The following is a 27540-nucleotide window of genomic DNA, read 5'->3' on the forward strand; positions in this document are numbered from 1 at the left end:
GGGGGAGGAGTTGTTGTTCAGTGGACACAGAGTCTCAATTTTCCAAGATGAACAGAGTTCTAGAGATTGGCTGCCTAACAATGCAAGTACTTAACACGACCAAACTATACATTTTAAAATGGTTAAGATAGTAAATTTTATATTATGTACACTCTACCATAATTTAAAAAAATAAAAAGGCACAATCCATGAAGAAAATGCAAATAATTTCAAAAAGACAGAAACCTAATAAAAAGAGAGGGGAGGGAGGAAGAGGAGCAAAACAAATGCAAGCTATCCTAATAGAGGGGAAGAGAACAAAGAGAAAGCCTAATGTGCAAATAGCAGTTCATAATAAAGAAAAAAGCGGGCGGGAGGGGTAAGACCTACACACCCATAGGCAGGAAGAAATGAAAGACTAACCCAATATAAGACATTCAAATGAAACACTGAGGCTCAATATAATAATGCCTTATAATCCAAATTTTTGTGCAAATAGGCATATTCTAAACTTATTCAGGTCACTGATTAATTATAAGAATCTCCTCAAGCATGACATCAAAAACAGATTTTTCAGAGAATCACAGAATTTGAGTTGAAAGGACCTCAATGTCTATCCATTCCAATTGCCTCATTTACATTGACAAAATATAAATGACACTGACAAAAACATGACAAAAATAAGATTTTATTTAATATCTGGACTTGAGCAATTTTTTCATACCTAAAAATGCACTGCTGGATAAGGCAATCTTACTAATTTTCTTGAAACATTACCTTTTTTGTTCCTGGCATAACTAGATAACTGGAAGACTAGAAGCAGCAATTCAAGTGAAATGAGTACAGTTACTATAACCTATTCCCCTTATTGTTGTTTTAAACATCGCCTTCTTATCTGAGAGTTTCTAACTGGTCTTTGCCCTCACTGTGAATGAGTCAGTAGGTCAGGCTTCTCAGGCATTTTTGCCTCATTGAATGCCTCCCAACAATAACTCCTACAGTTACACTGACTGTTATTCTAATTTCAATAAGAATTTCCCATCACTAATTTCTATAACTAATTTCTTGTTGGTTCTCCTACAATCTTATCTCCTTCAATTGTCCCCTCCTTTTAACAGTTTTAATTTCTTTCTCTCCTCCAGTTTCTTCTAAGACTATAAATATTGCTTAAGCTTCACCTTCCCCACCCTCCAATCTTTACTTAAACCCTTTGCCTGTACTTTCTATGGTCCTGTTTTCGTCATCATTCCTTTTCACTAATAACTTGTTAAACTAGTAGCGTATAACCATTTCTTAACTCCTACAACACCCAGTTATTCATTAATGCTGTCAGACTTATAGTCTGGCTCCCACTACCAGTATTCTTCGGAAGCTGTTCACTCAAAGCCCATTGTATAATAGTATGTTTTGGGGGTACTTGCTCAACCCATTTAAGACCTAATCTGGGAAATAGCGCAGGAATCCATGTTAGTGTGACAAACATGACAACCCATTCCCCTACCTGTTACACAGTATGGGGCCAGAAGATATCTGATACAAAATGGGCAATTCATTTACTCTATGATTCTATCTTCTTTCCAATCTGATTCTTTTTCCTACTGCCTAAATGAAGGTCTTCTACAAAACTCACTACTTTGTGCTTTACCCTCCAAAGACTTCATCTGTTCAAATATTCCAATCATCACATGTATTGAGAAACCCTCCGAATACATATTCATGCCAGACCTTTTATTTTCACCACCCTGTCTACTGGACATTTCCAATTAAATGTTCACTCTCACCACAAACTGCTTCAAGCTAACCATATTATCCTCCCCATAAAATTGGCCACTGCACCTCTCCCTTTCTCCTTCTCGGCGACTTTCCCCCCCGCCCCCAGATGGGCTTGCTCTGTTGCCTGGGACAGTAGTGTCGTCTTAACTCACTGCAACTTCAAACTCCTGGGCTCAAGGGATCTTCCTGCCTCAGTCTCCTGAGTAGCTGGGACTACAGGGGCATGCCACCATGCCCAGCTAATTTTTCTATTTTTTTGTAGAGACAGCATCTTGGCTCTTGCTCAGGCTGGTCTCAGACTCCTGAACTCAAGCGTCGACTTGTATTAATTCACTAAGCTAAGCCATCTGGGCAGGGAAGCCTATAGTCAGTATCACTTCCCTCTCCCTTATTTATAGATTCAAGTAATCACTAAGTTTTGACAATTCTTTTTTTTTTTTTTTTTTTTGAGACAGAGTCTCGCTGTGTTGCCCGGGCTAGAGTGAGTGCTGTGGCATCAGGCTAGCTCACAGCAACCTCAAACTCCTGGGTTAAGCGATCCTACTGCCTCAGCCTCCCCAGTAGCTGGGACTACAGGCATGCGCCACCATGCCCGGCTAATTTTTTCTATATATATATTTTAGTTGACCAGATAATTTCTTTCTATTTTTAGTAGAGACGGAGTCTCGCTCTTGCTGAGGCTGGTCTTGAACTCCTGACCTCGAGCAATCCACCCGCCTCGGCCTCCCAGAGTGCTAGGATTACAGGCGTGAGCCACCGCGCCCGGCCTTGACAATTCTTTATTTTAGATTCTCTACATACATCTCTTTCTTATGCATCTTCACAGCCACAACTCTAGTTCAGACTCATTTTCTGGATTATTATTATATAAAAGCCTGTTAGAATTTTCTCACTAAAAATCCCCCTCCATTACATCTTAAAAACTACCACCAAATCAACCATTCTAAAACACAGATAGATCCTTTTAAGGTTCAGGTTGAGTTCTGTCTCCTTGATCAAGCAACTCCAGTGTCACCTACTACAACTTGCAACTGCTTTAGTACTCATATTTTCTTGTATTAGCCACTATCTTTTAAAATATCGTATATGGGAATGAGGGTGGGATTTTACATTTAATGTTTCCTACCTATGTGAGAGCTTTGGTTCTGGGTGTGCAGGATGTACGATTTAAATCTCCCTGTGGATTACAGGTCTCGTTGCTTTAGCCACCCACAGTTTCCCCAACATTCCATGAGCAAGGGGGACCAGGTCTTCTATTCTTCAGCTATCCTCTCTGGCCAGACACAGAACTAGACATTTAGTAAATCTGCCAAATGATGAGTGTATTGGCTAACTCTGACCACACACAGTTGAATAAAGTAGAGTGAATTATTGGTTTCTCCTAGTCTGTCTGTTTTGCAGACAAATCCACAAGTTGGGAGGGGGAGAAAACCTCTTTGATATTGAATGGTACCTTGGACTGAGCACTGATTCACCGTGTCAGACAGTTTTCCTTAATCTTTCTAAATAATCTTGAACTTAACAGTTCTTAACAATCTTGAACTTAATCTTGAACAAAAGTTCTTTGGAAATACAACAAGGATAGGTCCAGCAATTTATATTTTCACAATTAACTGAGCACCTAATTAATCATGTACTAACTTGTGATATCTGTTTAACTCTGCCTTGTATCTATTTAAATCTCATACATAAATATTTTTTAAACGTCTCAGATTTGTTTCTTCTTTCTCATCCAAACAGACAGGAACTATTCCTATATATTAATATCTTTCTTCCATAGTTCCTTTTATATAATAGGTACTGCAAATACTTACTGATTTGGCATATTCTGATACAAGATGACAGGAAAGTCATATCAAGCAGTTTAATATGCCCAAACTAACATATTAAACATAAACACATGTTGTAGAATACAATGAGAAAACAATTAGCTCGTAATATAAATTTTTGATGTACTAAAAGACCAATGAAAATTAAAATGTTAAAAAAGGATATACCTAAAATTTTAATTAATGTACCTTCATGAATCAGAAGTTATGAAATGTTCAACTAAAACACATCATGATAGAGTAATAATAAACAATTAAAAGGATCTAGTTACAAGCTTCCTCAGTAAGCTGGCCACTGAAAGGTATCTATAATCTGGCTCCAGCCGTATCAGTAGTTACTTCCAAAAACAAATGCCGTGTTCCACCCAGTATGTGCCCCTCTTATCCCTGCTTATCCAGACCTATGCATTCTTCAGAAGTTAAGTTCAAGCCCTAACTTCTTAAAACATTCTCCTAATATGCTAGTCAAATACTAAACTTAAGTGCATGAACTAATTTTATATTTTGGAATAACATCCTACTCTCCCATCATCCTCAGAGAATCATCCTGCTATCTGTACTCTGTAACAGATACCTCTACTATCTCAGCCATACACAAGAATAGAACCATTGCTTAGTACTAGTTCATTTTTAGGAATATTAAACAATAAAATTAATTTCTTACCCTTCCCATCTCTCCAGTACCTTCTCACTACTACTGGATTAACTCTTCAAACTATTAACACAATCCACAATCAACAAAAGTTTCACGAGATGGTTTTAAATAGAAATAGAAAATAATATAGATGTGTATTTCAGTAAACATGCATATTTCCTACCTCAGACAACTGAGGGGGCCTAGAACCAATGACATCTTAATACTAAATGAGATTACCTAGTGTCCAGACCTTGTGTTCTTATATAATTCTGTAAATAAAAGCAACTAGGTCTTCCTTTGGAGAAAACCAGGGCTGGGACAGGGGAAGCATTAAGACCGGAATGTTTTTTGGTGCCAAAAAGTAACAGAGTGAGAAAAAGAAAAGATAGAAACATGTCAAAAAGAAAACATAAGCCAACCTGAAAGGCCTCTCAATGGCCTAGGATAATTAAACTACAAAATAAACAATGACAGTAATGAATTATAATCCATAAGATAAAATAAGAATCCATGAGTTCATACTGATAGGTAAAAAAAGAAAAAAAAAAAATAAATGAGAAAGAAAAGTTCTTCCTTATAGAATTCCAACTAATAAAAGTAGAAGAAATAATGGAAATAGAAAATTCACCATTCGGTCAATACCACAATAAATCATTTTTTCAGATAATATTCATCAACAGATGTTAAAATTGGTGTATTATGAGCAACTAGTATAGCGAGAAAAAGAAGATATTTACAAAAATCTCAAAATACCTCCCCCACAAAATATCTATTAAGTACCAAAAAAAAAAAAAAAAAACACCTTATAGTAAAGTGGTAGTCCCAAGCGATCAAAGTAAACATCACTATGTACTTCCTGAGGTACAGTAAGGATGATACAACATCAGTTCTGTGGAATTTCTGCCAAAAATGCATAACTTGAATTCAATCATGAGGAATTATCAGACAAACCTAGATTGAAGAAAATTCTACAAATTAACTTATCAATCAGTATTCTTCAAAGTATTAGCGTTACGAAAGGCAAAAAAATTCTGAGAACTATTCCAGACTAACGGACACATGACAACTATTAATAAATACAAAGTGTGATCCTGGACTGGATCCTGGACCAGAAAAAGGACATTACTGCAGACTATCTGGGTGGTTATGCCTGTAATTCTAGCATTCTGGGACACCGAGGTGGGAGAACTGATTGAAGGCAGCAGTTTGATACCAGCCTGAGCAAGAATAAGACCCCATTTCTACTAAAAACAGAAAAAATTGTCCAGCATGGTGGTGTATGTCTGTAGTCCAGCTACTTGGGAGGCTGAGGCTGGAGGATCGCTTCAGTCCATGAGATAGAGATTGCAGTGGGCTAAGATGATGCCACTGGTCTAGCTGGAGTAACAGAGTGAGACTCTGTCCCTGCCCCCCACCCCACCAAAAAAGAACATTACTAGGTTAACCGGCATATTTTGAAAGGTTTGCAGATCAGATAATAGTATTGTATCAATGTTAATTTCCTGATTTTTACATTTGTACTATGGTTAAAAAAGATGTTAACATTTGGGGAATCTGGCTAAAGGATATACAGAAATTCCTTTTGTGATTTTTGCAACTGCTTTATAAACCTAAAATTGTTTTAAAATAAACTTAAAAAAATTAAAAAAGCCTCATAAGTAGGTAATACACAGAGAACCGTGTACACATGCTTGGCACATATAAAACACTCAATTAGCTATTAATGCTATAATTTAATATACTACAACCAGACTTTATTAAGCTTTCTGACTTTAGTCACTCATTTAATAAATATTTCAGAGCGCTTACGTTATGCCCAGTCAACAGAAAGAGACGGAAAGAAGAAGGAAGCAAGCAAGCAACCAAGGCAGGCAGTCAGTCCCTCCCTAACAGATTCCTGACACAGCTAGGGTTGGTCATTTCGAATATGCTCCAGCCCATGTACCCTTTTATTCTCTTCCTCTTTACAATTAAGTAATTCCAAGTCCTACTTAATTCATGTTCTCTGCTTTTCATGTTCCTGTTCCTAGTATTGTTACCAAATGCATGTATTCTAAAAACAAGGATCAAATTCCAGCTTTGTGACTTTGCTCATAACCTAATCTCTCTGACCCTTGCCATTTCTTTATTTATAAAACTGAGGTGCCTTTAACCAACTTTTATAGAGTTATTTTGAAGATTAAGTGGGATAACATAAAAATAACTGGCACACAGATGCTCATAAAATGTTAGTTTCCTTTCCTTTCCCCTTACAAATTATATTCTTTAACCTCTGTAGGATCCTGAAGTATAGCTCAATAATTTTTTTACCAATTTCTAGGCGAATGCCTGTTCTAGTTCCCAAAGAGGGTACTTCGTATTTTTCCCCTACATATTTAAAAAAGTAAGTAGAAATATTTACTTTATGCATTCTCATAGCTTCAGTATTCACTGAAAATTCAATTGTATGAAAAATATGCATAACTCCCATCTCCTTCCCAAACATCAGACCAATATTTGTTTTTCTAAACACTAACTAGATTATCTCTCCATGTCAACCTCAAACTCAAGACAAGATTCCAAAATCATGCTCTATGCTACCACCTATTGGCTATTACCATACTCTCCACCTATTAATATTTTCTTCTTTTTTGGAATGTTAAGCCAGCCTTAAAGTATAAGCCTCAATCCGGTGAATATATTTAATTCCCAGACTCTAGTCCTCAGATGAGATGTTCCAAGTACCTGCAAAGAGTGCCAGTTAAATCTAACACAACTAAAGGAACACCATATACTTGACAATTCACATTATCTAGGCTCTCTCCCTTTCCTGTTTCCCATTATAGATGTATGACTGTCTGCAAAAATAGTGCCACAAACAGGTAGTATGGTGTCTAATAGAGAAAAACAGCTTTCTCAGGACTCAGCTGTCAAAGGAAAATATTCTATTTAAAATTCTACTAAATGCTGCAGAACTACAAACAGTAAAAAAGCTACTTAAATGCTACATTATTTTAGACTTCCTATTTCTGTATTTTCTTTTAAAAATACTCATATACTACTTTACCCTCACATAGCAACAGAAAACTCTCAATCATATTACAAGACTCTATTCTATTCCATTACTAAGCAGAGAATGACTCTCCTCCTAATCCTAACCTGAAAAAAAATTAGTAATTGTTCTTTTCTATTCTATTAAAATTTCTATTAAATGACTTGCCCAAAAACAGCCACAACATGCTAATACACACAATTATAATGGAGCTAAAAAATTCCTAATCACCTGGTGATGCTGTAGTCATAATAACATTATAGAACAATTACTTTACTTTTTTATAAATCTTGGTGTAGCCTAAGTGTAGAGTGTTTATAAAGACTACAGTAGTGTACAGTAATGTCCTGGGCCTTCATATTAACTCACCATTCATTCACTGACTACCCCAGAGCAACTTCGAGTTCTGCAAGTTCCATTCATGGTAAGTTCCCTATCCAGGTGCACCATTTTTTTACATTTTATACTGTATTTTTACACTATATGAGGGGTGAGGGTTGGGGGAAGGAGTTTAACCTTGTAGGAGTATTTAATGGACTAAAGAAAACTAGAAGAGACCAATCATGTTATTTCAGTAATCCAATACTAATGCTAATGATCTGAACTACAGTGATGACTGCAGAAATAAAAAGAATGAAATTCATTATGAGGGAAGAACTGACAGAACATGGCCAGTGATTTTAAGTTGAGAGTCTATAGGGGGAGAAGGAGGAATCAAAATGTTCCCAAGGCTTTAAAACAGGGAATAGAAACACAAGACAGTAAGCCATTATTTTAACAAGTATTTCCAACAACTGAAATAACGTTTCTAAACCAAAATTATTTAACACAAAGCAGTAAAACAACCGAAGCCCAAAGATTCAGCCAGTTTCTACAACTGAATATAATTATAAATCTGGTGTAGCCTAAGTGTAAAGTGTTTATAAAGACTACGGTAGTGTACGGTAACGTCCTAGGCCTTCATATTAACTCACCACTCATTAACTGACTCCCCCAGAACAACTTCCAGTTATTAACTTCTACATATTATGAAGAAACATCTTATATTAAAGCCTAAACCACAGTACATCATAAATCTACCTGAGTTAGTAACTGCCTGATCTAGATCTATGTTACTGTTCTTTCTGTATCACAAATGACTCTCATTTCTTGAATTACCATACACTTCATATTTAAAATAAATACGACAGTTTGAGGCCTTGTTAATTATTCTGACTAGTGAATATATAAATAAAGCAATGCATGTTGGGATACAGATTTCTCAATAGGCTAATCAACAGACTGGAAATAGTTTAAATTGCAAAACCCAGAGTTACTATCAAATCCTTTTATAAATAAATATGGACTCATATCTTCATTTTCCTACAAAACCTCCAACAGTAATAAAATTTTTAAAAAAATGAACACTTTAAAATACCACACCAGATAAAAGTTTCACAAGCTTCTTGGTTACCTTTACTTTATCTCTTCTCAAGCAACAGAACAGACAATTTTCATCAAAAGTCCAATCAGAAATGCTTTCGGGTTCACGGGCTGCAAATTAATAGTTACAAATTAATAGTCTTTTAAAAAAGAGAATTTTTTAGAAACTAAATTAGAATTTTAAAAATATTGTTTACTTTAACAAAAATCTTAAGTAGACAGATTCCATATTTGTCTTAAAATTCTTAACTCTTAAAATTCTTATGTTAATTCTTAACCGTTCACTAGTTAATGTTAGTCATACATATATTAACAATACCAACTAAATACAAAAAGATGTTCGGATATAGCTTTAACCCACATGCTATCATGAATAAAAAGGAGACTGAGGATTAAATCACAAGGTATCATGTATGTCATCAGAAAGAATTTAAAATACCAAAAATATTTCGAATACCTTTAAATAAACTGAGATCTTTTAATAATGCAGGTCCAAACAGCCCTTCAAGAATACTTTCAAATCCTGAAAGGATAAAAAAAAATCCATTGTCACAATAATATTCACTATAGTAATATTACTCTGTTGCATGAAAAAATGATGGCGTTTCCTTCCAGTTCTCAAGGATCCGAATTACTATTGAAGGGATGCTGAGAAAAAAGTGTTGATGACAAATCTAAAAGAAACGTCTGCATTTTTGTCAATGATTAACATCCAGCACAAATTCAGAGCACATTCAAGAACAAGACAAAACAGATGCTAGAAATAACCAAAGGAATGGAAATTCATGGGTTCTCTTTTACAAAATCCCAAATACCTCTTTACATGCACTCAAGCTCCATTTTAAAAGGTATCTTTCCCAATGAAAGAGTCAAATTGCTTGAAAATTTCCACAACTTTCTAGAATAATCTAAATAACATTTTTCTGAATATCAATTGAGATCAAGATTTTTCAAATTAACAGTTTCTTAAAGAAAATCCTAACAACAACTTCTAATTCACACACATACACAAAAGCCACAGCATGATATTTTAAAAGAAAAAAGGCCTTTGTAATTATTTCACATTGCCATAATAATTACTTCCTGGTTCTCTTATAAATATAAAATCCCCTAATTATACATACAAAAAACACGAGAAAAAATTCAAATATATACTTGTACACAAATGTTTAAAACTGTCATGTCCTTCTACCAGTGTGAATGAAACAGAAAATGAAAACCAAAACCAATTTTTCTCACTTATTACCTCAAATATTGCTGATCTACTTAATGATAAACAATTTAAAAATATCTGTAACATCCTGCTGTTTTTTTAATCGGTTAAGAATAAAAGGGACAAAGAGGACAGGAATCAGACTGTACCTTTATACAACATGTCAAAAATAATGAATGAGAGCAGTGGTCCCCAAAATGTGTGTCACAGACCTGAGAATTCAAATAGTTATTAGAAGGGGTCTGTGAATCCATCTGCACTCTAAGTGTAACCTTCAAAAAGAATTAATATGTCTTGAATATTTGGTATATATACTACCTTTCAAACGCATAGGGATGCTACCATAATTAAGAAAATACAAAAAGTGTTACTGCATTCCTAGTAGTTTGGGGCACTATGTATTCCGTCACATAAACCTATCACCAGGGGTCTTACAAATTTTTTTAATTGTTAAAAAGCACTCCCATGCTTAAAAGATAGAGAATCACTAATTTAAAATACTATACATAGCCTCCTGGATACATGAGGTCCACACACACATAGCATTTCTTTACCACAAACACAATCACAAGAAAGGATTTGGAAGGTAAGGGGGCGGACAAGATAGTCTTAGAAACAATGTTTTGTTTATCTGTCTCTAAGAATAACATTGTAATATAAGTGATTCTTTGCCCCTAGTATTAAGCCATTGTTTTCAATGAAGTAATCTCTAGGGCTTGTGTTCCTTACATCGTAATTACAGTTAATTTTTCTACACTATCTATTTTTCTACATACATACAAATTTTTCTACACTGTGACTTTTCTAAGAGTCTATATTTTTCATTTATTATTAGGGAGCAATTGTTTTACAACTCTCCTTACTTTTTCCCATCAATATTATTCTAAGCACATTAGCAAAATTAAACTACCACTCAAACAAATGGAAGTATCTATGTCTGTTTATTACTTCCTAGTAAAATTAAAACATTTTCCACTAAATTACTACGGCCCCCTCTCTTCCTCACACCAGGGAGGAGAAAGGGTTGGGGATTGGGTTTGCAGGGGCAGAGAGCTGGTGGCAAGAGAATGAGGAGGAATTGTTAGATAATGTCTATCTTGGCCCTGGAGGCCAGATATTCTCAGAACTAGCTAACTTTTTTTTTTTTTTTTAATCAATCCCACAGCCCATCTCCAACTCATAAACCCTCCTATTCCCCCCACAAAAGGAATTCTGATTTCAAAAATATTAAAGTATTTTAATATCTTGAAAGTACCAAGTACACACACTACAAATAAACGAGATTATAGGTAGCTCTTATTCTGAAGAGCAAATCTAATATTCTTTCACCTGGGTTTATATGAAATTATAACAAATTTCAAACTTTCATGCTAAGCATAAATTCTTGAAAAGGAAGACTGTAAATACAGCAAGAAATAAAACTAAGAAAGAAAAAAGCAAAAGTATTAGGAGATAAAAATTTATAAATTATACAAAATGGAATCTGAAATAAGAAAATTAAGAACTTCATCAATAACACAGACACTAACAAAAACTGAATCCTACATCAAAAAGCAGCGAAAAAGACCAAAAGGAAGCAAACAAACATATGAGCTCAAAAATTTAAACACAACTCATTTTGCTCAAAATTATAACTGTAAACAAGTCACTCCTCTTTTGCTCATACTTGCAACAATACATTAAACCTTAAAAATACTGATTGGACACTGTAAAGCCATATTTTGCTGCTCTCCACTGGATGTTAATAACACTCAGTTTTATTAATACTAAATATTGAATTTAGCAGTTGCATAGCAACAGGGAATATCTCATATGCTATGCTTGACATTAACAAAAGGTAAATAAGGGAAGAACAAATATATTCAAAATTTATACTATGATATCACAGAAAAGCCATAAAGATCAATAACAAAATGCCATGGAAAACTAAATACAGAAAAAGACAGCCATGTCATTATGTTCAATCACTAGAGCTTAAAAAGTACCTTTACATAATATATTACACATAAAGAAAATGTATTCATTGTATGAAACTTGACTACTTTCAAAAGAATTTCTATTCCGCATCACAACTGGTCTCAAAGCTGGTCTCCAGTCTCTTCCTCACTGTAATCTGCATTATATCTTTAGACTTGCTAAAACACTGCTTTGACAATGCTACTACCTCTTCAAAGTCCACACTGCTTAAAGAACCCCAAATTCCTAATCCCAGCAATCACAGTTGCTTATAATTTGATTCCAATATACTGTTATCTGGCTTATTTCCCAGAACTTTTCCTGCTCCTTCCCACAGCTCTGATCAGGCTGGTCTTCTATTGTGCTCAGTGATCATGTCTACCTCCTACTATTTTCTCAAGCCTTTGCATCTTACCTGTCCAAATAAAGTATCTCTCTTCTTCAATGCATTCTTTAATTTATTGGACAAATATATATTCACTTATTCAACATATTATTAACCGAGAGCCTACTACCTGCCAGGGACAGTGGCAGGCACTGAATCAGCAATGGTGAATAGACATGGTGCCTGCTCTCACCAAGCTTTGATTTCCAGTTCTTTCATCCTCAGAACTCCCAGTTAGCTGCACTCTTTAAAAAAAATAAAAAAATTAAAAAAAAGCCAATTGTCTAATGTCTCCTCTGCTTTCTCTCACATGCAAAGTATTGCTTATGCAAGTAAAATTTGTCATAGGCCACCTAAACCCTGTGTTTTTCTTTTTCTTTTATGTCTTGTCTCCTCAAGGAGAATTAATGCTCCAGTAAGGGAGACTTGTCACCCTGGATTGCATACCACAGTGACTCATTAATCCTCTCTAACAATTGTGCCTCAATATCCTCTGCTATTTCATCAATTTGTCTAGTTATGGTGCTAGCTGAAAGAGGAACATGTACCACGTTTTGAACTGTAGCCTCTACCTAAACGTCCACAGCAAATGTCCTTAGTAGCAGGCAGGATCAACTCTTCACCAATAGTAAAGAGTTTCTTAACTTTAGCAATGCAGTTAGGCACTGAGAATGATGCTCAGTGCAGACATAGTTGATGACATGGTGACCTTCAATAATTGCTTCTGTTCTTCATGTTCATGTTTTTTTTCTTTTGAAAAACTCGAAAGGCTTGTCTTTTAATGCAGGGTGCTTGGACTCCGTGTGGAGAAGCAGATTTAAAGGTTTCATGGCTTTATTGTATAGCCAGTCACCACATATTATACAAAGCGGGCTTGGAGAATGTGAATTGCCTGCTGCAATGAACCTGTAATTTAAGTAGGACTCTTGGTATTTTAAATGCAGCTTTCATTTTGTTGGCAGTCTTAGAGTCTTCTGCTAGCACATCATTGGGTCTTTCCCCCTTTTTAAAGAAACTCTCCAGCGATGTTTGTTTTTCACTCATTTTTGCTGGGGTTAGCTTGTGGGCTTACCAAAACTGTGACTGAGACAAGTGCGCACTGCCAGAAAGAGGGGAGGACGAAAGTGGTAAATAAAATAATGGGTGGGCCATGCAAGGACTAAAGTAAGTGTCAGATTGTGACTTAAAGCCTGTCACCAGATGCAGCTTTACAATTGAAGTAAAATGCTCACTTGCCACTATAAAGCCCGACTACATGCAGCTTGTCACTTGCCACTCACTGACAGGGTTTCGATATGAATTTGCAAGCAATTGATTTATTATGGTCTCTGTGCAGTCAAACTTCCCTGCTAATGATAATCTGCACTTGCAGCCACTCCCCAGTGCTAGCATCACTGCCTCAGCTCCACCTCAGATCAGGCATTAGATTCTCACAAGGAGTGCACAATTTAGATCCTGAGCATGCACAGTTTACAGTAGGGTTAGAGCTCTTATGAGAATCTAATGCAGCTGCTGATCTGACATAAGGTGGAGCTCAGGTGGTGATGCAAGCAATGGGGAGCTGCTGTAAATACAGATAAAGCTTTGCTCCCTCACCACCTGATGTGCAGCCTGGTTCCTAACAGGCCACAGACCGGCACCAGTCCAAAGCCCTGGGGTTGGGGACCGCAGTGCTAAAGGAAAATTAGGAGCATATCAGAAAATTAGCAATTTTTCTGCATCTTGTACTCAAGCTTATACCAAGCTTGGTGCTAAATCTTCAATAAAGTACAGTCATTTGCCACATAATGACATTTCAGTCAATGATGGACTGCATAAAGAACGGTGGTCACATAAGATTATAATGAAGCTGAAAAAATTCCTATTGCCTGGTGACACTGTAACTATTGTAATGTCACTGCACAATTACTTTATTTTGTTTTATAAATTTAGTGTAGCCTAAGTGTAGAGTGTTTATAAAGACTACAGTAGTGTACAATAATGTCCTAGGCCTTCATATTAACTCACCACTCACTCATTGACTCCCCCAGAGCAACTTCCAGTCCTGCAAGCTCCATTCATGGTCAGTGCCCTATCCAGGTGCACTATTTTTTATCTTTTATACCTTATTCTTACTGTACCTTTTCTACATTTAGATATACAAATATGTACCATTGTGTTACAACTATCTGCAATATTCAGAACAGTAACATGCTATACAGTTTTGTAGCTTAGGAGCAATGGGCTATACCACATAGCCTACGCGTGTGGTAGGCTATACCATCAAGGTTTGTGTAAGCACACTCTAAGATGTACTTACAAAAACAAAAATCACCTAACAATACATTTCTCAGAATGTATCTCCATTAGTAAGCAACGCATAACTGCATTATTTTATAAAGTATAAGTTCAAAGGTGCTTGCTGGCAATAATCATCAATTAATGTCCTAATAAACAAAGAGGAGACTCAAAGTATCTGCAGTTCTTGGCTTAAAATTCAGAATATGTGACCTGCCACCACTATGCTGAACTTCATAACAAGTGAGCCACAAAATAAAAGTAATTTAGAAGCACTAGATTATATAATTTTTTATGTTCTATCCAAGTAATTAAGGTAATTAATCCCTTTTAATTGATGTTCCAGCTAGCTCAGTGTGTCATTCAACCAAAGAAGCCTAGATGAACTTCTCTGTGTAAGGAATAATGTTCCACCAGGCTCTTCTCACTACTCTTGGCAGTTCATCCCACTACTGGGTAACTACATTCATTAAGAGCTCTTCCTTTCCCCCTGAGCATCTGCTCCTAGACCATGCACTTTGATGAAGCCTATTTGCTGGTTCACTTATCACTCTCAGAATTACCCAGCACAAGAACTGATGACAAAACCTGACCAGATATACTGAAGAGAAACAACAATTTAATCACAACTATTGGCCCCAACTGAAATAGAATTAATGAAGAAAATAAATACTGGAACTTGAAGAAAAATTATAAATAGATTTCTAATGAGGCCAGGAAGAAACAGCATTTTTTAGAAAAGAGCAACTAGCTCTGAATTAAAGAGTAGACAAATGTTTGAGGGACAGGAAAAACATAATCAAATACAGGTAGTTAAGTAGAAAAATATACAACAAAGTAGTGATTTAGAAAACTAACTTAAGAAATGCTCTTATAATGTATAGTAAAGCATTAAAAACACATAAATCATGAGAAAAGGATTAGAGATGAGGAGGTGACCAGGACATTCAGTATCTGTAAAATACGACTTCCAGAACAAGAAAAGGCAAAGAATAAAAATCTTTTCTTTTGAGGAAAGGAAGAGAAGGAGAAAGAAAAGAAGAAACCCTCCTAATGTTGAAGACTGGCTTGAGTCTTCATATCTAACAGGTTCCATAAAGTACTGGGGCAGAATACTGGGGATGAGAGAGGGGAGCTACATGTGTAGAACTCTCCTGGTAAAATACCTGAATTTTAAGAATAAAAATTTTAAAGCTCCAAATAAAGGGAGATTTTTACTTAATTTTACTTAAAATAAGAAGGAACAGATTTAGATTGCCAGTCATTTTGTCAGTAAATGTAAATGCCGAAAACCTACGGAGAATAGGGCACCATGGTATGCACCTATAATCCTGGGTATTTGGGAGGCTGAGGCGGGAGGATGGCTTGAGCCCAGGAGTTTGAGTCCAGCCTGGGCAACATAGCAAGACCCTGTCACTTAAAAAAAAAAAAGCCTATGGTGCTGTGTTTGCAAACTTCTGAAGGGGAAGGGCCAGGAAGTGGGGGGGGGCACTGCCAGGAGTATCTACTCTACTCCTCACACCCCACCCCAAGGCCAGCTTCAGCATCCCAGACCCCTCGTCAGTCAGTGACTACAGATCCTGTAACCCAAGGATACCCAGAGGGACCCAACAACCAGGTGCAACTCCACTTTCCCCTCCAGATAAAGGCAGCTAATTCCTCGAGGTTGCCTGACCACCTCAGCATAAAGCACCCATTCTTCCTCAGCTTAGGGCTGGGGTGGGAAAATATTTTCCAAAGGTCAGTGGTCAGTTTACCAATTATACTTAAAATGTGAAAGGTTTTTTTTTTTTTTTTTTTTTTTGCCTCCCCTCAGTGCAGTTGTGTTCTGCTAATTCATGAAGATACCATTTAGCTGAGGTAGGTGGGATTCTGAGCATCAGAACAGCTTCCCAAAGTCAACAGTAAACCCTAACCATAAACTACCAATGACTTCCCACCATTTGTGTGAAAAAAATGTTTCTTTGCCCCAAAATCATGGCCCGCAGGAACCAGACAACATTCCCATTGCCTGGTGGGAAATTAAAGAGATTTTCTTATGTAATTAATATTAAGCCCCACTTTATAAAGTTTATTCAGGTTTAATGACTTGCTCACGGGCACCCTGGTCGCTGTGGAGGAGGGGCTGTTCAAGGCCATTGCTTTGGTGTGGGGTGATGTGCCTGAGCCCGCAAGTCATGAGATGATGGCTCTGAGGACCTGGGTGCTGGCTACACAGAGTGGAGCATGCAACTCCAAAGACATGTGCAAGGAGGCTTGGTCCCCCAGTCCTAGAAGGAGGAGGCCCCTGATGGTCCCTGCCCTCCACTCAACAGCCCCACTCAGTGGCTGAAGTCTAAATCCTAGAGGGGACATAACATAGCAGGCCAGAGAGAACTGTCCTTCTCAAGGCCTCCACCCTCCTCTCTAATATGGGGACACCAAAGCACAGGTTCCTGGGTCGCTGTGAGGAAGAAATGAGGGAATGTGCTGCAGACAGCATCCAAGGCTATGAGAGCCGGTCAGCTGAGAGGCCAGCAGGTGCGTGAATTCAAATGCCAAGCCTGGGAACACAGGTCTCACCCCAGCTATAGGCCTGAGGTGCCCACCTGGGCCAGGTGGGGGCAGGGGGCAGGAGGGAGACTCTCACCCAGCTTACAGGCCAAGAGGTACCAGCAATACCAATTTTTAGAAGTAGCTGAGAATTAAAAAAATTCTGAGGGAAAAAATATGTAGCCAATCTATTATTCATGGATATTGGTAGAAGAAAGATTTCTAGACATGTTCTGATTTGGAAAGTAGGGCAGCCATTCACTCTGGGTTTACAGGTTACTCAAAGTCATTTAGTTAAATAAAAAATGATTCAGAATAAAGATTTCCTGAAAAGGGAAAACACTGTTTATATAAAAAAAATGGTAGGCTGTTATAAATCCTTTGTCTTTTAAATCTCTTCTTCATCTGTAGTCTTAATTTTCATAACGTTTTTATTTGTGTCTTTTATTCCTTGATCAATTTATCAGGGTTTTTTAAAGTTTTTTTCCTTCCAAAAACTTACTTTTGACTTTTTTGTTCTTCTCTACTCTATCTTTGTTTTTCTATTTCATTAATTTTTGCTAAATTTTAACTTATTTTCTTTGGGTTTATTCTGCTGTATTTTTTCTAACTTAAGATAAAAGATCCATTTACTTCTTTTCAGGTTTTCCTCTTTTTTTTTAAAAAAAAGGAAGAATTAAGTACAGGGCCAATTTAAAAGAACTAAAACCTTTAATTATTTTGTATTAAGAAGTAATCTAGGATAAGAAAAATGTGGTATTCATATCATGGAATAAAACTACAATATTGGATGAATGAACCTGGAAAACACTGTGCTAGTAAAAAAAAGGTCAGAAATAAAAGAGCACCTACTATATGAGTTCATTTATACAAAATTTACAGAAAAGGCAAATCTATAGAGACAGAAAATAGATTAGTGGTTTCCTAAGGCTGGAAGTGAAAATGGTAATGAGTGCAAATGGACACCATCTTTCTTTTTGTGGTAAGGGAGATATTCTAAAATTAGATTGTGGTGATGGTTGCACAATTCTGTAAATATAATAAAAATCAGTGAATTGTATACTTGAAATGGGTGAATTGTAAGGTACACAAATTATGTCTCAATAAAGCTCTTAACAAAATAAGTACTATGTGCTAAATATTTGTAATATTTTAAGAAAATCTGTTCTATTAGAACCAGCCTAGTAATTCTAATTTAAAATGTATAACTGAATAGCTGATTTAGACTTGTGATTTCAGGTTGAAATGTTACTAATGTTGCATACTGTATTAGAACACTTAAAAAATTTAAGAATAGTTACATTTGTAATTTTAAATTATTAGATTTGCATGATTTATTTAAGTATCTAGGAAGGTTTTGTTAAACCAACAAAGAGAAAACATAAAAATTTTAATTTGTAGTTACAGATTTAAATATTTTAAGAAGTTAAACTAAAATATTTATCAAAAGTTTGTTAAAATTAGTTATAAATCAAGATCTGTATTTAGGAAAAACTAAATTTTTCATTTATAAAGTTAAATAAAATGAACATTTAAAAATTAAAAATCAAAGTAACTACGCCGGCGAGGCATGGTGGCTCACACCTGTAATCCTAGCACTGTGGGAGGCCAAGGCAGAAGGATGGCTTGAGGTCAGGAGTTTGAGACCAACCTGAGCAAGAGCAAGACCCCTTCTCTACTACAAACAGAAAAAATTAGCCAGGATGGTGGTACACACCTGTAGTCCCAGCTACTTAGGAGGCTGATACAGGAGGATTGCTTGAGCCCAGGAGTTTGAGGTTGCTGTGAGCTATGATGATGCCATTGCACACTAGCCTGGGCAACAGAGTAAGATTCAGTCTCAAAAAAAAAAAAAAAAAGTTGCTGTGCCTTATCTTGTCTATACACAAAACCACTCTATAAAGTTTGAAAACCTCACATTTAAGAAGAAGAATTAACCAAGGGTTTATATAGAGCTCAGCAGTGTGGGGACATAACAGGATCTGTTTAAAATATATGCCCTACCATTAAGATAGTTACAATTCTAGTCAAGGAGTCAAAATTCACATATTTTTCCACTACCACACAGTGATAACTCCCTAACCTCTTCTCTCTTGCTCTAGTCTTGACCGTATTTCTAATTGCCTACTTCATATTATATTATCACCAAAATATCCCAAACACCTCAAAAAGTACAAATCAAAATCATTTTACTCCTTTTCCCTCACCTCAACCATTAATTCCTCCTGTATTTCTTACCAACAAAATGGCACCACTAACCTCTTCCCCCCAAGTCATTCAGATTAGAAATCTCAGTCAGTCATCTCATTTTTTCCCTAAATCACCAAGTCTTCCAGTCACCGAGCCCTATTTGTTCTACTTCAGAAAGATTCCTCCAAATCTATTTTCTCTCTTCCATCCCTAAATTCAGGCTTTTACCATTCCTTATCTGAATAATTATAAATAAATGTCATTCATGTTGACAACAGTAGCAGTTATCATTAATTGATCCCTTAGTATCAGGCAAGCACTGCATCAGGTACTTCACACTCGTATCAAAATCTTCAGAGGAACACTGTAAAACAAGTATTATTAACTATCTAGTAGAGATTTAAAAAACTAAAAATCAAAGCAGCCAATTTATTCCTAACTACAAAGAGGCAGAACCTAGATTTAAAACCAAGCTTGTGATTCTAAAGCTCAGGCTCTTTCCACTTCATCACACTGTCTATTAATAACAGCTCTCAACTTTCAATTCACCTTCTATTTCAACATTGCCCTAAACCACCATCTCTACTAGAATCCGTCCTTCACAATGCTGTTAAACTTCATACTTTCTAGGTTTGAAAGACATTTCATGGCTTTCCAAGACAATATTAAAGACTTCACCTTCATGGATGACATGAATGATCATTAAGGGTCTGATCCCAAACCTTTCAGTCTTCCCTCCACAATCTCTCCCTCCACCATTTTCTGTATACATACACTCTGGCTCTGGCCATAATGATTTAATAATCACTACATACATGTCAATGCTTCCATGCCTTTTGAGTACAGAATGTCCCCTGTCTACAATGTTCTTTGTGCAACCCTCAATCTAGTTAATTCGAATGCATCTTTTATCTCACCACACAAACTCCAGGCAAAGTCAGGAACATCCTCATCAGTGACCAAGTTGTACTTACTATTTATAAACTATACTATTTTGGCATTTAACCCACTAGATTTTAAGCAAAGAACAGGAGCTTATTCAGCTATTAACATCAGCCTCTTCTTTAAACTACAGTCCTCAAGTAAGTGCTCAATAAATGTCAGATAAAGGGAGATAAACTCTTCCTAATTCCAATGGCCTTATAACTACCTGAATGGTTGGAGATTTTTATGAAGCCTCCATTTTGTGTGTCTGACACACCAAAGGCTTGGAGAAATAGAAATAAAGTAAATAAACCAGAAGGGTAATTGATATCTTACAGAAAAAGGATGTCTTTCTGCTTTAGCTCAACTAAGTTCGCTTTATCTACGGACTAAAACCAGAACATAATTAAGAGCTCTCTTTGCTGTCCTATGAACAGAGGACAACAAACTTACTTTGTGCAAAGCTGTAATGACAGCAAAGATAGAAACAGAGAAAAATAAAAGTCCTAAAAAATAGCATTATTAACACATAAAGAGGGAAAAGAAACACAGTAAAGAGGAAAAATACATATTGAGTAACTGCAACATTACCAAAATAATTGCAGATAATTATATTTACATATATAATGCCATAAATGAGATTCAAAGATGTTACGTAAATAAGCAAAATCACAAAGGTACTAAGTATATAGGTCAAATAAATGAATTTAAGTCTTTGGAAATCCAATAGCAGTTTTGCTTCATTTTTTGTTACATAAAACTGTCTAGGGTAGAGTAATTATGATTAGAAAGAAACCATTTAAATGCAAATCTGAAGTTGATTAGGAATGAGTCAATTACATCAGTTCACAATCTGTAGGCCACAATTCCTTAGAGGACCTTCATCATTACAAGGTCAGTAAATCCATATGAGTACTGTTTGTAAATTAAATAAAATGTGCTTGCATATACAGCCACTACTCTTTTGAACACATTTTGCTGTGAACAATAAAATACATATTTATTTAAAAAGCATTATTGAATTCATAATAGCTTTTTGTCATCGTATATTTTCTCAAAGATACTAAAAGTACAGATTACAATGTGAGGTAAACAGTTATTTTGCTTTTTTGCTTTTCTTTCTACTCCCTCCTTCCCTCTTTCCCTCCTCTCTTCTCTCTCTTTTGGTAAAAGTTAAAAAGGAAACCTCATATTCCTTAACAGCAATGGAGCTAACTAAGTAATATAAAACCAAAATTACAAGCTGAATGATTTCCCTCACTTTAGGTAAAATGAGAAATTTTCCACAGTTGAAACCACAGAGATAAAAACTAAACTTTAAAGGTTGTTGGGGAGAACATGGGAGGGTCTCTTTCTATCCTTCCCCATCCTCTACTATTCCTTCATCCATTTACTCTCTTCTTTCCAGAGTACAACCTAGACCTAGCATGCTATTAGGAGTTTTATTTATTGTTATGAGATTCATTTTATCTTCAGTGTGTGGATCTCAATGGCTCTACACTGTTTTGAAATCACTCATATTTTCCCCCAATTCTTCAAAAGCAGTCTCCTCTATTCGAGAAAAGTATTTCAGTTTAACACCTTTCTGAACAATAAAAAAAAATGTTGGTGACATAAGTAAGGTATGACGATAGATAATCAACATTCCCACCCTTCCCACACCCCTCTAAATACCAGTAACATCCAAATGAACACTATCATACAAACAGTCATCTTACGATGGTGTTTACATCTAAGGCTGTGGTCCCCAATCCCCAGGCTGCAGACCTGGCCATCAGCTGCAGAACTCAGCCCTGCACCACCCCCCTTCCTGTGGAAAAACTGTCTTCCATTAAACTGGTCCCTGGTGCCAAAAAGGCTGGGGACCACTGATCTAAGGCACAACAAAACAATGTTGACAAGGATAGGATATTGCCCTGCCCACTGCTCTCCGCCTCAATAAAAATAAGTGTCCCCATCCTAAAAAAAAAAAAAAAAAAGTCTGAGAAATAATTACACTTAACAAAGTAAAAAAGTGTGCACTGTTTCCGAGCCTTTTTTCCCTGGTGAACTATAGATATTTGTTGAGTGTCTACTACAAGAGATCCAGCAGTGAACAAGTCAGACAAAAGCCCTAATCTTGGAACTTCAATTCTCCCAGGGAGAGTAATGATGAAAACAACGATGATTTATGATAGCAAATAATGTGTGGTACGGTAAATATCAATAGAAGAAGTAATGGTAGGTAGAAGAATAATATAGGAGAGTGAAGGGATAACACCTATAATACCCTGACAAATCCTAACTGATAACAGAAATGTTGGAGAGAGGCAGAGTATGGAAGAGAACATTTGGAGAGGTCAGGAAAAATCTACCTAAGAGCAAAATTTCTGAGCACTGAATGAAGTGAGGGAGCAAGCCATGTAGATAATACAAAACAGGGATGTTGCAGGCAGAGGGAACAGCACTGAAGCAATACGTGGCATACTGAGAAATAACAAGAAAGTTAGTACAGTCTAAGCAAAGTGAGTAAGATGGAAAGTGGGACGTGAGGTCAGAGATCTAGAGGCAAGATCATATGGATTTTGGAGACTGGATTTTGAATTTAATAGAAATCCACTAAAGTTTTACATTTAGGTAGTGGCAGAGGTAACTGGAGTGGTAGCAACTGAGGTAGAGGGTAGTGATTGAATACAGGGTATATTTAAAAAATAAAGCAAATTTGCTTGATGATGCACTGATGTGGAATGTGAGGGAAAGAAGTTGAAAATGACACTTAGTCTTTTAGTCTGTGAGTTGAGTGAATGGTAGTGTAACTTCCTAGGATACAGAAGACTAAAGGAGAAATGGGTTTGGCAGGCAGAAATCTAGTTCAGTTTTGGACACGTTAACTCTGAGATGCCTCTTAGAAATCAAAGTTGATATATGTAAGAGGCAAATGGATAGATGAATTTGAAGTTAAAGGGAAACACTGGGATGGGAATATAAAACTGGGAAACAGTACAGATAGAATTTAAAGCCCTAGAATCAGATGAGATCATATTAAGTTAATCAAGACAGATAAACAGGAAAGGAAGGAACAGGACCAAATACTGGCACATTCCAAAGTTTAAAGATCAGGAAGAAAAAGAGACTGATAATTAAGACCAGGTCTTATCTATAGATTTATCTCCACTATCTAGCAAACAACTTGGCTGGAAGCACTCAAAAAATACCAGCTGATCTGAATGATTATATATGGTACTGTAATTAAAATAAATGTATATCTTACCCCGTACCTCACTCCTGAGAAATGATTTTGAAAAGAAATATGTTCCTTTTAATATAATCAAACTTTAAATATATTTACATATTTTTAAAAATCAATACTTTATACCATACTTCCAACATACCATAAGTATATGACAGTACAAAGGATAAAACCTCAGTTTGGCCCCCATTGCAATAAGCTTCAGGATGTTTTAGAAAATTTTAAATTGTAACCAAGTTTGAGTTAGCTTTCTGACTTATATACATATTTATAAAAAGTAAATTAATAGTTCTCCCCTGCTCAAAAACTTTAGATGATTACCTGTCTACAGAATATTAATAAAATCCAAATTGCTTAGTCTGCCTTTCAAATCTTTCCAAAAGTGAACCTTTTCAACATTCATTCTTCCCATTTCTTTCAAGAACACTCAACTCTTTTGTTTCTCAGGAATATCTTGCTTTTCCTTGTCCTGATCCCTCTCTTCACCCTGTTCCTTCTAAAATGTTCTCTCAAATCTCAGTAGCCTTGATCCTAATTGATCTTCAAGGGTATAGCTCGAGAATCCCTTCCAATTGTTATTTTTCCTCCCAACTGATTCCCAGTATCCTTCACTTTATCTCTCCTTCATTTTCAACATGAATGCACATTTCATGTAACAAACTGAATTTTACATTCAATGTTGTACTGTAATAGAAGGAACACTACTACTCTAGAAAGTATGAGAGAGATGTCATGGTTCAGAACATGGATTCTAGAGCCATTTCACCTGGGTTTAAATTTCTGACTCTGTCTCAAAAAGACAGAGTCTGGCTTTGTTGTCTGGGCTAGACTGAGTGCCATGGCGTCAGCCTAGTTCACAGCAACCTCAAACTCCTGGGCTTAAGCGATCCTACTGCCTCAGCCTCCCAAGTAGCTAGGAGGACAGGCATGCGCCACCATGCCCGGCTAATTTTTTCTATATATATTTTAGTTGGCCAGATCATTTCTATTTTCAGTAGAGACGGGGTCTCGCTCTTGCTCAGGCTGGTCTCGAACTCCTGACCTCAAGCGACTCGCCTTGGCCTCCCAGAGTGCTAGGATTACAGGCGTGAGCCACTGCGCCCGGCCTCTGACTCTGTCTTTTACAAGCTCGAAGACCCTGGGCAATTTATTTGTCTTTTTCACATTACACCTTTGTTGGCTATAAAATTATTTATAAAATGATTAAATAAATATTTGTAAACTATTTATAATAGTATCTGGAAGCATACTAGAAGCACTTATTATAAAGTGAGGAAGGAAAGAAGGCAAGGTTTTTGGTTTGTAACTGCTCTTTTGTTCCTGATACAATGCAAAAGACAACTATACAGAATAATAATTATACATCTATGTTGATGGGAATGCAATGCATAAAGATTTAAAGGTGGGACAGGGTTAGATAGCTGCAATGTATTTTGTATACTATTGAAAATATGTTGTTATTAATTCAAAACAGCCTGTTAAAAATTAAGGTGTTAATTATCATTCCAAGGGCAAACACTGAGAAAATAACTAAAAATTATATAGTAAAAGAAACGAGAAGGGAATCAAAATGGTAGACTAGAAAATATCTATATAACACAAAGGAAAGCAGTCGTGGAGGACTGGAACAAAAGTGATATAAGACATGTAGAAACAAATAGTGAAATAACAGACATCTTCCTTATCAGCAATTACGGTAACTGTAAGTGGAGTAAACTCTCCAATTAAAAGGCAGATATGAGTAGAATGGATTATATTTTATTTTTTTAGAGACAAGGTCTCATCTCACTAGGTTGCCACCCAGGCTGGTCTCAAACTCCTGGACTCAAGGAATCTTCCCACTTCAGACTCCCCAGTAGCTGGGATTATAGGTATGCACCACTGTGCCAGTTAGAATGAATTTTAAAAACATGATCCAACTACATGCTGCCTACGAGATACTCACTTTAGATCTGAAGACACAAAAAGGTTGAAGGCGAAAGAGAAGAAAAAGACAGCCCATGCAAATAGCAAACAAAACAGAAATGGAATGGCTATACTAATATCAGACAAAATAAATGTTACTATGGTCTGAATGTATGGGGTCCCCCAAAATTCACTATGTTGAAATCCTAACCTCTGCTGCCCATGAATCGGAAAGTGGTCCCTCACCACACACCAAATCTGCCTGTGCCTTAATCTTGGACTTCCCAGACTCCAGAATAGTGAGAAATAAATTTGGTTTTTGTTTTTATTTTAGACACAGGGTCTCACTCTGTCAGCACTATCATAGCTTTCTGTACTCAGGAATGAAACTGGGGACACCGCTACCAATCTTATAGAAATAAAAAGGATAAAAATACTATGAACTACTATATGCAACAAATTACATAATCTAGATAACATGAACAAATTCCTAGAAACAAATTACCAAAACTGGACTCAACAATAAATAAAAAAATCTAAGAGATCTATAACAAGTAAAGGGATTAAAACAGTAATAAAACTTCCAACAACAACAAAAAAGCCCAGGACCTTATGGCTTCATTGGTGAATTCCACCAAACATTTAAAGAAGAACACCAATCCTTTTCAAAGTCTTTAAAAAAAAAGATTAATAAATAAAATAGAAATGAACATTTCCTACTTCATTCCAGGAGGCTAATATTACCCTGATAACCAAAGACAGACAATAACGTCACAGGAAAACCATACACCAATGTCACTCACGAACAAAGATGTAAGAATCCTCAACAAAATACTAGCAAACCAAATTTGGCAGCATATTAAAAGGACTATTCATCATGGATTTACCCAGGAAGGCAAGGGTGGTTCAACATATAAAAATCAATCATTGAAAAAAAATCAGTCGCCATATTAGAATAAAGGGGGGAAAAAAGAAACATAATCATTCCAATGGACACAGAAAAAGCCTTTGACAAAATCTAATACCTTCTTATGACAACACTCATCAATCTAGGAATAGAAAGGAGCTTTTCACAACCCTAACAAACTCACAGGTAACATATTCTATAGTGAAAGAATGAAAGCTTTCCCCCCAAAGTCAAGAGCAAGACAAGGATGGCTGCTCTCACCATTTCCACTCAACTTTGCCTGGAAGTTCTAGTGAAGGCAGTTAGGAAAGAGAAAAAGAAATAAAATGTACCCAAATTGGAAAGGAAAAAGTAAATGACTTCTTTTTGCAGATAACATGATCTTATATATAAAATTCTAAAGAATCTACCAAAAAACCCCAAACTATTAGATCTAATAAATAAGTTCAGAAGGCTTTAGGACACAAGATCAACACATAAAAATCAGTTTTATTTCTGTATACTAGAAATGAACAATCTGAAAATGCAATTAAAAAAAATCAATTCTACTTATAATAGTATCAAAATGAATAAAATACTCTGGAATAAATGTCACCAAGGAGGTGGAAGACTTGCACACTGAAAACTACAAAACAATGTTGAAAAAAATTAAAGGCGGCCTAAATAAATGGGAAGACATCCATGTTCCTGAATTGGAAGACTTAATATTGTTAGGATGACAATTCTCCCCAAACTGATCTACAGATTCAATGCAACCCCTATCAAAATTCCAACCCCTGGGGAAAGAGGATCTCGGATCCAGTTAGTGCAGTTTTATGGCTTATCCCTATGTACATATTTTTAAAATTAATTCTTTAAATAAATAATATAAGCATGTGGCTTAACAGGAAACCTCAAGAGGTACAAAACAATTTGTCTCATTTTTAATTAAAAATATACGGCATAAGCACCAAATAATTAAAAAATTTCATATGAATATAAAAATAATTCCAACTACCTTTTTTGCAGAAATGGACAAGCTCATCCCAAAATTCATATTGAAGTGCAAGAGATTCCCAATAGCCAAAACAATCTTGGCAAGAACAAAGTTGGAGGACTCACATTTCCAACTTTCAACACTCAATACACAGCAAAAATAATCAAAACAGTGTGATGCTGGCACAAAGATAGATACATAGACCAAGAGGATAGGACTGACAGTCCAGAAATAAACCCATACATCTGTGATCAACTGATATTCAACAAGAGTACTAAGACCATTCAATCAGGAAAGAATGGTTTTCTCAACAAATGGTGCTGGGACTAATGGATAACCACATGCAAGAGTTAAGTTAGACTTCCATTTCACACC

The 27540-nt window shown here is 36.1% G+C and overlaps 1 protein-coding gene across 11 annotated transcripts in view; it reads right to left on the reverse strand.

Annotated features, from left to right (window-relative positions):
- The window catches only part of LCOR (ligand dependent nuclear receptor corepressor), a 138306-nt gene that overhangs the window by 67233 nt on the left and 43533 nt on the right, over nucleotides 1–27540 (reverse strand). For all 11 annotated transcript variants that reach the window (XR_006739286.1, XR_006739287.1, XR_006739285.1 and 8 more), the window contains 2 exons: nucleotides 9129–9194; nucleotides 8703–8782 (listed from right to left, as the gene is read on the reverse strand). Coding sequence is in view for 3 of the 11 variants with exons in the window: in XM_045568738.1 (XP_045424694.1) it covers nucleotides 8703–8782; nucleotides 9129–9194 (146 nt within the window). In the remaining 8 variants the exon portion in view is untranslated. The remainder of the gene's footprint in view (nucleotides 1–8702; nucleotides 8783–9128; nucleotides 9195–27540) is intronic.

This window comes from Lemur catta, chromosome 14 (genome assembly GCF_020740605.2).
Source record: "Lemur catta isolate mLemCat1 chromosome 14, mLemCat1.pri, whole genome shotgun sequence".
Lineage (NCBI taxonomy): Eukaryota > Metazoa > Chordata > Mammalia > Primates > Lemuridae > Lemur > Lemur catta.